Source organism: Camelina sativa, unplaced genomic scaffold (genome assembly GCF_000633955.1).
Source record: "Camelina sativa cultivar DH55 unplaced genomic scaffold, Cs unpScaffold00590, whole genome shotgun sequence".
NCBI lineage: Eukaryota > Viridiplantae > Streptophyta > Magnoliopsida > Brassicales > Brassicaceae > Camelina > Camelina sativa.
Genome location: NW_010921744.1, coordinates 44,634 through 56,201, shown reverse-complemented (window position 1 = coordinate 56,201; position 11,568 = coordinate 44,634). Strand labels below are relative to the sequence as shown.

Below are 11,568 nucleotides of genomic sequence, written 5' to 3'. Positions count from 1 at the left end.
AAAGAGTCTGGACGAGCAGCTGCAGAGACACTTAAGCAGAGCATGGACGATGGAGAAGAGGAAGAGTTTGAGTGATGGCGAAGACAACGTAAATAATACCCGACATAACCAGAACAGCTTCGGACATCGACAGCTTGTGTTTCAGAGACCGCTTCTTGGTGGTGGATATAGCAACAACAACAACAACGACATAATTAGGTCGACGGAGGTTGGGAGGTCAAGAAGAGAGTGGGAGATTGATCCTTCTAAGCTTATCGTAAAAAGTGTGATTGCTCGAGGTACTTTTGGTACGGTTCACCGTGGAATCTACGATGGTCAAGATGTCGCCGGTACAAATCTCTCTTTCTCTCTCTCTCATCATTCATAACTTTTTTTTTCCTTTTTTTTTGTAGAAATTGTGTGTTTAGATATATATATACGTACGTAAAACGTACCCTTTTGGTCAAATAATTTAGGGAAGAATCGAAACTTACTTTCCGGAAAAAGAAGTAAAAAAACTTGAAATTTGTTGAAAACTATTTTTTAATCTAGGTGTCTTAATAGGTGATCAAGTAAACAAGCATGCATTAGCAGTGTAATGAGGAATTTATAATTCACTTAAGTTTTGCTAACCTGCGAAATGCCGGCTGATTTCTATTCCGTAATTTAGTGATTAAAGTTAAGAAACTAACAAAAACATGTTTTTGTTTTTTAATATATATTCAGTTCTTAGTGTAATATTAACAAGTAACAACACAAATTTGACCTTACATACGTCAAAATATTATTTTAAAAAGATATTTCATATAAGTAATTTTTTTTCCTTCAAATATTTGGATGTACGTATTCAGTTGAATCTTTTTCCTATGTAACTCATGATTCATGTGTGAAAAATATTGTTATAAAACAGTGAAACTACTAGACTGGGGAGAAGAGGGTCACAGGTCAGACGCAGAGATAGCTTCGCTTAGAGCTGCTTTCACTCAAGAAGTAGCTGTTTGGCATAAGCTTGACCACCCCAATGTTACCAAGGTACACTAAAATTCACTCTTATATATCGGTGAATTCTTGAACCGAAACCAATTTAAGCTTAACCGATTAACCGAAACATAATTGAGTTGTGAACTTGTGATATCCNAATGAGGAATTTATAATTCACTTAAGTTTTGCTAACCTGCGAAATGCCGGCTGATTTCTATTCCGTAATTTAGTGATTAAAGTTAAGAAACTAACAAAAACATGTTTTTGTTTTTTAATATATATTCAGTTCTTAGTGTAATATTAACAAGTAACAACACAAATTTGACCTTACATACGTCAAAATATTATTTTAAAAAGATATTTCATATAAGTAATTTTTTTTCCTTCAAATATTTGGATGTACGTATTCAGTTGAATCTTTTTCCTATGTAACTCATGATTCATGTGTGAAAAATATTGTTATAAAACAGTGAAACTACTAGACTGGGGAGAAGAGGGTCACAGGTCAGACGCAGAGATAGCTTCGCTTAGAGCTGCTTTCACTCAAGAAGTAGCTGTTTGGCATAAGCTTGACCACCCCAATGTTACCAAGGTACACTAAAATTCACTCTTATATATCGGTGAATTCTTGAACCGAAACCAATTTAAGCTTAACCGATTAACCGAAACATAATTGAGTTGTGAACTTGTGATATCCAAAAATACTCACATGTATGTATGGATATGTGTAGGTAGGTGTACGTTTATGTCTGTTTTTTAATACAGATGTTACCTCCTTTTTGAGCATTAAATAAAAGATATATGTCATGTGTTTCTGGTGTATTAATTTTGTCTGGTGGAAANTCAGTTCTTAGTGTAATATTAACAAGTAACAACACAAATTTGACCTTACATACGTCAAAATATTATTTTAAAAAGATATTTCATATAAGTAATTTTTTTTCCTTCAAATATTTGGATGTACGTATTCAGTTGAATCTTTTTCCTATGTAACTCATGATTCATGTGTGAAAAATATTGTTATAAAACAGTGAAACTACTAGACTGGGGAGAAGAGGGTCACAGGTCAGACGCAGAGATAGCTTCGCTTAGAGCTGCTTTCACTCAAGAAGTAGCTGTTTGGCATAAGCTTGACCACCCCAATGTTACCAAGGTACACTAAAATTCACTCTTATATATCGGTGAATTCTTGAACCGAAACCAATTTAAGCTTAACCGATTAACCGAAACATAATTGAGTTGTGAACTTGTGATATCCAAAAATACTCACATGTATGTATGGATATGTGTAGGTAGGTGTACGTTTATGTCTGTTTTTTAATACAGATGTTACCTCCTTTTTGAGCATTAAATAAAAGATATATGTCATGTGTTTCTGGTGTATTAATTTTGTCTGGTGGAAAAAAACAAAAAAAAAGTTCATAGGAGCGGCGATGGGGACATCGGAGATGAGCATACAGACGGAAAATGGACACATGGGAATGCCGAGTAACGTATGCTGCGTTGTGGTTGAGTATTGCCCCGGCGGCGCACTCAAGTCATTCCTCATCAAAACTCGCCGCCGCAAACTCGCCTTCAAAGTCGTTATCCAACTCTCCCTTGATCTTGCTCGCGGGTACATTATCGGTTCATCAATTTCTTACGGTATAACCCGGTTTATGTGTATCAATAACTCAATCTATATGTTAATGTTCAATTAGGTTGAGTTACTTGCACTCTCAGAAGATTGTGCATAGAGACGTGAAAACGGAGAACATGCTTTTGGACAAGTCACGCACCTTAAAGATTGCAGATTTCGGTGTGGCTCGCCTCGAGGCCTCCAACCCTAACGACATGACCGGTGAGACCGGAACCTTGGGCTACATGGCTCCCGAGGTGTTAAATGGGAGTCCCTACAACAGAAAGTGCGATGTGTATAGCTTCGGGATATGTCTATGGGAGATTTACTGTTGCGACATGCCTTATCCTGACCTCAGCTTCTCAGAAGTCACCTCCGCCGTCGTCCGCCAGGTTTTTCAATATAACCTTTTTTCGTAGTTATTTATGATTACGTAAAAGAGTATATGTAGACATTTATGTTTTTGAACAATTAGAATCTGAGACCGGAGATACCTAGATGTTGCCCAAGCTCGTTAGCCAACGTGATGAAGAGGTGTTGGGATGCGAATCCGGATAAGCGGCCAGAGATGGACGAAGTGGTGGCGATGTTGGAGGCTATCGATACTTCTAAAGGCGGAGGAATGATACCTCCTGACCAACAACAAGGCTGTTTCTGTTTCCGCAGACACCGAGGCCCATGAAGTATAAACTACGTTTCCATTATTATTAGTATCATCATCAACTCTTACTATTTTGGAAGTAGAGAGATTATTATTTATAAAATTTGATTGTGGGGTTATTAAAAATGTTTTATTTAGTTGGTGTTTGATTCATAGGATGAATATCGCGAATCTATTTCAAACGATCATCCTATACACACAAAACCTAATTCTTGCTCTTTGCTTGTTTTATAGTTTGTCAATATGTATATTGGTTTACAATGCATTAAACCTGATCATAAATTATAAAGCATTAATTCCACCAAAATATTAAAGGGACTACATCAATTCTTTTTTTGTTTTTTTTTTTAAAAAAAAACTGATATAAATTCAGACTTTTCTTCATAGGAAAAAGTTATGCACCTTTAACTTTCTCTCACAAAATTAAAATAAACAGAGTACATTATACATGAACCGAGAAAAGGGGAAAATGAAGAGGAGTTAACCGGCGATTTTGTAACTGGGATTAGCGAGATTCTCTAAACCGGAGACAACTTGAATGGATTCAATAACATCACCGACTTTAAGATCAGCAAGAAAGTCTTCGTTATCAGTAACGTAACCAAAGACTGCGTAACGACCATCCAAGATGTTGGAATTGCTTGGTGTCAGCTCACTCTCTTTAAGCAGCCAGAACACTTGGCTTGATCCCGAGTCATTCTCAAACTCCTGTTCATATGTATGTATGTATAAGTACACCAACTTAATAAACTATGGAAAATAAGAAGAAGAAGAACTCACTTCTCTTGCCATTGCCATTGTACCAAATGCGTTGAAAGGAAGCATAACCTGAGCCTTGTAGAGACCCAGTTCCTGTTCACCAACACCAATAACCAAACAAACAGCTTAAAATCGATGTTGATAACTATAATAAGTCTCTGACAAGGAGAGATTTTTGGAGGTTTACTTCAAGAGTTGAGCCGTAGAAAGGCGTTTTCTTTCCAGTCACCATAATCTCAAGAGGAACTGTCCGCGTTTTCTCTGTGCTTGGATCAATAAATCCTTCTGCAGGACCTTCTGGATCTCCGGTTTGTACCACAAACCCATCAGCTGAAACCAAAAGCACACTCATTAAGTTTCTATTCCACATACATATATGAAGAAGGCAAAAGTGAAAATGAGAGTAGTCTTTTACATCTCTGGATCTCCATGCCATCATAGAAATGGCGCTCTACCAAGTCCACAAAGTTGCCGGCGGTAACAGGGGCGTTATAACCATCAAGAACAATGCGGAAGACACATTCCTCGAGGTTGGGATTGTCCTTGATCTTGACCTTCATGTCCACACTGGCTCTTCCCTTGAGAAGAGGCATGTTCCGATACTCTTCGGGGACTTCATATGGGAAGCCATCAACCATATCCTCTTCTATTCTGCGAATGCCCCACACGAAGATCTCAGCTGCAGTCATCAATCACAAAATGAGCATAACCCATCTCACTTCCTTTTATAGAATCTGTTTCTTTGTATCCCTCATCCCTCATTTATACATACCCCTAATGTTACTTTGAAGTTTTAAAAAACACTCACCCGCCAACATATTTGAGAATCTCCTTCTGTTTTGGAGCAACCGCATCTCTTTTCCGATCTTCCACAATCTTGAGCATATCTTGCATACCAGCTTCCAACTTTTCGATCATCTCATTGCCATCATCCTTCTTCGATTCAGCAAAACCTGCCACTATCATAGTTTTGCCTTGCTGCAACGATCGACTTGCCTGCCTCACATTCTACAGTAGGCAAGCACTAAAATGCCAGATTCCTTACTAAAAAAAAACAGAACAAGAAACCTGCAATGCAACATCGTCGATCATTAAAAACACATAAGAACTACTTGTGTGTGCTCTAAACCCTTACCCGTTCAACAGAATCGAGAGCCTTAACACCAGCAATCTTGAGGCTATCAGTGATATCCTCAAGAGGCTTCTGAACTTCTCTGATGGCTTTGTTGTCAATGGGCAATGCATATCGTAACAAAGCTCCTGGATCTTTGATCGGAGGACCAGAGATCAACACTGAAACATCTGGAATCGCTGGATTCGCCGCCACAGCGTAAGCATCGGGAGGCGAAGAAATCGAAGGAACTGCAGCTATTAGACCGACTGATAAAGCTAACGAAAGAGCACACTCTTTCAATGATGAGAATGCTCCTCTCTGCATTCAAGAGAAACCCATTCAGTTTCAGATGTCGTGAGCCATAAGTTTTCGACAACAAACAATCTCGCAGCATTGATGGAGAGAATTGAAGAGTGATTGATTCCAAACAGAATATAAGTAAGTTCCATACAGTCAAATCGGCTATTACAAACTCCCTAATCACATTGTGCATTGGTGAGTGGAGTATGTCTAGGGTTTTTTTTTTTAATAAACAGAGAGAAGGGAATCAGAAAGACCTAACCTCCTGCTTGTTGTTGCCGGAAGAACAAGAGCGAACGTCGTCGAGGGTTTTTTTAGAGCAGGAGAAATCGAACCTTTTTCGGGGAAACCTGGAGGAATTGACGAAACTAAATGTGGGAACAGAAGCAAACGATGCCGCCATTGGAGAAGCACAAAATTGACAAGGAAGAGATATGCTAATATTTCAGTCAGAGAGAAATTGACATTGGATTAGGGAGTGCGCTTTTGTTCTGTCCGAAACGAACATAGAGAGAGAGAGAAAGTGTCAAAGTACTAGTATTTGTCTGTATCGGTGGATTTCTTTTCAATTGGATGATGAGGATTGAGGAAGAAGAAGAAAAGAGGATAAGAAGGGTTTTTGTGATTCTCTCCTCTCACACACAATCCTCCTCTGGATAAGATAATTTTACTCGTCTACAGCTTTCTTCCACATTCTTTTTATTATATTTTAATCTTTTCTGTCTAATATGGGCCGTTAATTAACCTTGTTTGCCTGATCTGTTCAATTATATGGGCCTGTGTTGACATTACAATTTTTTTTAACATATCGTACCATATATATAAAATTACATTTTCCTCTTTTCTTTTTCTTGTGCAGCCACGTCAGCATTACTTCTTTAATAATTTGGATTTTTCGGATTGTACTTAAAGTTTTCCAAGTTTTCAGGCCCACACTTTTTTTTGTATCCTATGGATTAAAAACCTATTAATGTCTCTTCTTTGTGCTGTCAAGGACGCTGCACCTCCCATGTGGATACGCTTCTCCTCTCAACAATAAAATTGCTTCGACAACGGAACGTGAACGGCCTTTAGGTCACAGAGAGAGAGAGAGTTGAATCCTTCATCGATCAGTATGGAGAAGGATAAGAAATAGAAGAAATGGAGTGGTTTTGGCCGGAGAAGAACAACGGTGGAGTTATTTTGGAGACGGAGGATGTGGCGGCCAAACATTTATCTAGAGAAGGGACAATGAGTCATTATAGTTTCAGCAAAGGTCTTCTTCCGCCGCTCGGAGTCGGAGCCGCCGGTCGTTCTAACCGTCATATTAAGCTCTGTTGCCTCATCGTCTCTCCCTTCGATCCTCGCTACAGGTACTTACGCTAATTCTGTATCTTCCTTTACTTTTGTGTAATTTGAGATTTTGTGGACTGGATGATTCGTTGATGCATGTGGAACTGATTTTTAAGCTTCTCTTCTTATGAGATTTATGGAGAATTTAGAAATTGCAAATCTCAATTTGAAATTTTGATGAACCTAAACTGTTCGATGAATTGCTTCGTGTTGGTGAAGAGACATTATAATTCCATGATTTTTCATAGTTTTGTTTAGGTATGATAGTATCACTGTGACTGATGATGAGTTGCACAATGTTGCAGAGCGTGGGATCCTCCGTTTCTGGCCTGCTCGAAACGTGAAAAAAGCTGGACAACTCATGGGGGTTGATTTCCTTCTGATTGACGAAAAGGTGCCCTCAATCTCCATTCTCCCCTTCATTCATTCTGAATTATTTACTTACCCTTTTGTTTTTATTTCTCTCTTTTGCAGTCTACTTTGATGCAAGGCTCCATTTACGTCACCCACCTTCCCAAATTCGAACACGCTCTGCGTGATGGGGCTTTGTATAAAAACAAAAGAGGTTGTTTCTTCCGTCTTCAGTGGAGAGGAAGGTTCAGAGGAATGATAGTACACGATCAAGCCAAACAAGAAACAACACGGTTTGAGAAGACGATACAAAAGGATGATGTAATGATTGAGAGACTCAATTCGAAGCTTCTTATTGCGAATGATCAGTTAGAAGCAGTATCTGCAGCTGAAGAAAGAATCAGCTCTCTTGCTGACAATTTAACTACTTCACTTGAGAAGCTAAAGAATGATAAAGAAGCTACAAAGAAAGAGGGGCTTGAGCTAAAAGAAGAAGCAACGGTCATCAAGAGTGAAGTACAGAACACAAAAATAGGAATTGGTGAAAAGGAGAGAGTTGCTTTCAAAGTTAGATGAGCTTGAGAAAGCTAAGCACGCAGAGGCTTTAGCTCTCGAGAAGCTCGAGTCTATAGCAGAGAAGACAATGGAAACTCGGGAAATGGAATCTCAGAGAAGTTCAACCATCACAATCTCAAGATTTGAGTACGAGTATTTGAGTGGACAAGCTTGTCACTCGAAAGAAACTGCAGAGAAAAAAGTGGAAGCTGCAATGGCGTGGGTTGAAGCACTCAAGGCTAGCACTAACGCGATTTTGTTAAGGACGGAATCTTTAAAGAGAGTGAGTGGGAAAACAATAGTGGAAGAAGAAAGGGCATCGTTCAGGATGCATAGGTCGCTATCGATAAAGAGACTGGTCCAAAATGAGATTCAAAAGTTCAAGCAGAAGTCAGAAGACTATGGCGTGATCAGGTCTCCTAAACCTATAAGAAAATCGCTTCAAAGTCACAAAGAGAACTCAGGAGACAAAGGCTTGATCAACTCTCCTAGACCGGTAAGAAAATCGGCAAGGCTGAGCGGGAAGTTCACACCGGTTCCGGGAGGGAAGTCGAGAAGATACTCATCAGGGAACAGAGCGACTCCAACGTTCTTTGTAATCAAGAAGAAGAAGAAAGTTCCAAGCTTGGTTAAATTATATAGCAGGAAAAGGCGTAAGTCCTCTTTAAAACAATGAGAAATTTAGTTATCTTGCTGCCGTCACTGAGTTTTGTTTTGCTTGCATTTTAAAGTTTCACATTGTTTGTAATTATAATGTATAGCTTGTAACCGGTTTATTGTTTTGAATTTTATTGTATTTATGTATATTGGTTTGTTCATAGGCTTCTCCGCATGAATCACTTTAAAAGAAAAAAAAAAAAGAGGATTTTCGTCGCTATGTGGGGTTTAACAAAGAAAAAGGATGAGAGGTGGTGATACAGTCATTATAAAAGTTTATCGTAAGTACTTCATTTCCAATCTTTATAATATTGTCTATCGTATCTTCGTCAAACATGTGAAAGTTCAAGGTAAATGATTTTTTGTTGATCCTATTATCCTAATATTAATATATTCAAGAAAAAAATGCAGAGTAAAATTCCATGGATGCCTTGCGTAGTTGGATCAATTATTGTATTTGTTGTGTCGTTCCATGCGGAAATGCTCTGGCAAACCCATTCAAAAATATAGTCATATATAGATATTGTTTAATATTAGTTTTCATTCATTTGCATCAATGTTGCAGTGCACTATTTATATGTGATCAAGGGATGGGGAAAAACATAGGCAGCGAGCAAGCATGTGATTTTTTTTACCAGATGGGTCTGACTTCTGAGAATATATACACACAAACTAATATTGTGCACTGCAGAATCGAGAGGACAAGCAGATGGTGGTGAGTGAGAAATCATCACTCATCAGAATAAAACAAAATAAAAGGAATTAAGCTATCTTCCCTCCCTCTCTTTACCAATGTCTTTTAACTGTCCTTTACGGCTGGAAAAATAAAGTTGGGCCAATAAAATAGGAAACGGAGATTGATGTAAAAAAAAGGAGATAAGTAAATAACAAAAGATTTTGAGTAAACTATATCAAAGCTAGAAGTGTATTCATGCTAAAGATTTCACGACCACAGATGGGAGTTGTGGTCAAAAAGGAATTTCGATATGGTGTAGCTATAATGATCAAAGCTACAAATTTTACACACAAAAATATATAAAAGTGAGTATTGATATGCATTCCCTCAATGCAATCAATAGCGACATATGCTCACTTTTTTAATAAATAACTCATTCTAACCTTTGTTGCATACATATATTTATTATCAATTTTGTAAAACAAATTCTATATGATAGGTAATGTATGGTGATCAACAGTAGAGAATGGATAATGAAAAGAGTCGATCCCAATCGCCAAGAGATGATAAGGAGTGTTGGTAACACATTTCGAAGAGATTGACAATACAAAAGAACGTTCACAGAGATGTAAGAAGATAGTAAGTGAGTTTACGCTGAAAGATATGTAATTCAAAGATATTGTCTGAAAGCTCAGAGAGATTTAACATTTTATTATGCATATTATAATCATGATCTAACAAGTGTAACAATTATAATTCAAAGATATTGGCTAGCAAAATTTTTGTAACAATAGTAACGTAAAATTTTATAAAAAAAACTTGATATGGTGTAAAAAATAAATAAATGAAATAGAGAGAACTACAGAAGTGGGAAAAATGAAACTAATATACTTTATAAAAATAAAATTAATTTATAATACTGGTATTACAATTCATTACAAGTTAAACTTAAACATACTACAAATAACTTACAGAAGTATATATTTTTAAAAGTATTTAGACAAACCCCAGGGAAAATTAATATTTACAAATTCTAAAATATTAGTTGCAAAAAAGAAAAAATTATACACAAATACATGGTACCACATACTTTAGGTTATTTTTGTCAAAATGTTAATAGACACGGTCACATGATTGTAAAAGAAAAATAATGAAAAATAATTAATTTTAGAAATAGAAAATGTTAGAATTATATCGGGCATAGTCGGGCAGACCACAAATTTGGTATAACCTTTTCGTATAACAGAAAAAAAAACACAAATCAAAGTAAATAAAAGTATAAAACTAAAACCTAATCTAATTAGAATGAATCATAATAGTATAATATTAATAATAATAGAATATTAATAAACCAGAACTAACGACTAAAGCAAGAAAATAAACAATAACTATACAAAACTTAACTTCTAATTCTATATTTTATGAATACAAAAAAAAGATCATCATGATTTAAATATATTTTAAATTTCTAAAATACACAACATAATACAAACTTGAAAAAAAATACCCAAAAGAAACAACAAAGAACAAAGAACAATATACGAACAACATAACCACATGGAAAGAGGTAAAAACATACAAAATAACAAACTAACAAAATAACCAAAATAAAAACAACCTCATCAAATTTCCGCGCGTAGCGCGGCTCAAATGCTAGTACTGTATAAACTAACTTAACAAAAGGGAACTAAAGCAAATACATGAGATAACATGTCAAAGAAAAAAACAAAGAGATACGTGAAAACATATTTTCTCTTTGTAAAGAAAAATGTTGATTAATATCATTTTCTTTAATTGTTTGGGAATGGAAGTTCTAGGATTCTAAACTTTTGTTTGACCTTTAATTTACTAGCTAGAGGAAGCTGTGTCGACTGTCGAGAGTCTTGCTTACAGGCTTGCTTGCAGCATCATCTTACGTTCAATGTTAGTCACATCTTTAAGTGAAGTCAACCCGAACGTAACAATAGTTTTTTTTTTTTTTCGTACTTAGGGAACAAATTATATATATGTATCTCGTACTTTATTCTTGCTATATAAGTATATAACCAAATCACTCTTTAAAATGCGATATCTTTAATAAGTCGATTACTTGAAAGATGTATGTTACTGTTATTGTTAATATGATCTACTTTAGTTTCCTAATATAAATAAATTCATATCATTATGGTTGTCTATCAAATAGAAAGCAACGCTTCACGAGTGATTCTATCTATCACTCTAAATGGAAATTGCTAGAATAGAATTCAATTTTCTTTTAAATGATCAACTAATATTATACGCTCTAGACTATTAAAGGGTTACGTGACGAATGTACATACACGTAACATGTACTGTTTGTACAATTCTATATATATAATGTGTGTAGTATACGTGTGTGGTTTGAGATGAAGAAGAAGAAGTTGAATATCACTGTTCGCATACAGTGAGAATTGAAAACCCATACCATAATGAATGGACCTTCTCAAACGAAAAGACTGAATATACTTTTTTATATAAATTTAATAATTATATACATACCATATCCTTTTTATCTTTCTGAAAATGACATCGTGGTCGTGGCCCTCACCAAAAAACAAAAGAAAAGG

At 36.1% G+C, this 11,568-nt stretch overlaps 3 protein-coding genes across 5 annotated transcripts in view; 2 read left to right on the top strand and 1 right to left on the bottom strand.

Annotated features, from left to right (window-relative positions):
- Positions 1-3,509, top strand: part of LOC104773607 (serine/threonine-protein kinase HT1-like) — an 8,338-nt gene extending 4,829 nt beyond the window's left edge. The window contains exons 2-6 of one of the 2 annotated variants that reach the window (XM_019242707.1): positions 61-329; positions 890-1,011; positions 2,379-2,575; positions 2,661-2,970; positions 3,054-3,509. In XM_019242707.1, coding sequence (XP_019098252.1) covers positions 61-329; positions 890-1,011; positions 2,379-2,575; positions 2,661-2,970; positions 3,054-3,260 — 1,105 coding nt within the window. In that variant the 3' untranslated portion in view covers positions 3,261-3,509. The remainder of the gene's footprint in view (positions 1-60; positions 330-889; positions 1,012-2,378; positions 2,576-2,660; positions 2,971-3,053) is intronic. The other variant, XM_019242706.1, reaches the window with a different exon arrangement.
- An 89-nt stretch (positions 3,510-3,598) lies between these two features.
- On the bottom strand, positions 3,599-6,074 carry LOC104773606 (peptidyl-prolyl cis-trans isomerase CYP38, chloroplastic-like). The gene is made up of 7 exons (XM_010498257.1): positions 5,675-6,074; positions 5,134-5,430; positions 4,807-5,006; positions 4,414-4,649; positions 4,186-4,328; positions 4,020-4,091; positions 3,599-3,947 (listed from the first exon to the last, which is right to left on the bottom strand). The coding sequence occupies exons 1-7, from the start codon at positions 5,813-5,815 to the stop codon at positions 3,720-3,722; spliced, it is 1,317 nt and encodes a 438-aa protein (XP_010496559.1). The 5' UTR covers positions 5,816-6,074; the 3' UTR covers positions 3,599-3,719.
- Positions 6,075-6,382: 308 nt separating this feature from the next.
- Positions 6,383-8,993, top strand: LOC104773605 (protein PLASTID MOVEMENT IMPAIRED 2-like). 2 transcript variants are annotated; one of them, XR_765144.2, is made up of 5 exons: positions 6,383-6,764; positions 7,050-7,138; positions 7,219-8,303; positions 8,472-8,588; positions 8,873-8,993. XR_765144.2 is itself a non-coding variant. In XM_010498256.2 (4 exons), the coding sequence occupies exons 3-4, from the start codon at positions 7,739-7,741 to the stop codon at positions 8,483-8,485; spliced, it is 579 nt and encodes a 192-aa protein (XP_010496558.1). In that variant the 5' UTR covers positions 6,384-6,764; positions 7,050-7,138; positions 7,219-7,738; the 3' UTR covers positions 8,486-8,637. The 2 variants fall into 2 exon arrangements, 1 of the variants encoding a protein (XP_010496558.1); XM_010498256.2 differs by lacking the exon at positions 8,873-8,993 and having other exon boundaries at positions 6,384-6,764; positions 8,472-8,637.
- The last annotated feature ends 2,575 nt before the right edge of the window (positions 8,994-11,568 follow it).

Excerpts from the sequence above, each read along its gene's own strand:
- LOC104773606 (XM_010498257.1), bottom strand. The coding sequence starts at position 5,815 with ATGGCGGCATCGTTTGCTTCTGTTCCCACATTTAGTTTCGTCAATTCC. Across the intron at positions 4,329-4,413 it reads TGGCATGGAGATCCAGAGAT|CTGATGGGTTTGTGGTACAA; the intron begins GTAAAAGACTAC and ends TTTTGGTTTCAG. Across the intron at positions 4,092-4,185 it reads TCTACGGCTCAACTCTTGAA|GAACTGGGTCTCTACAAGGC; the intron begins GTAAACCTCCAA and ends GTTGGTGAACAG.
- LOC104773605 (XM_010498256.2), top strand. The coding sequence starts at position 7,739 with ATGGAAACTCGGGAAATGGAATCTCAGAGAAGTTCAACCATCACAATC.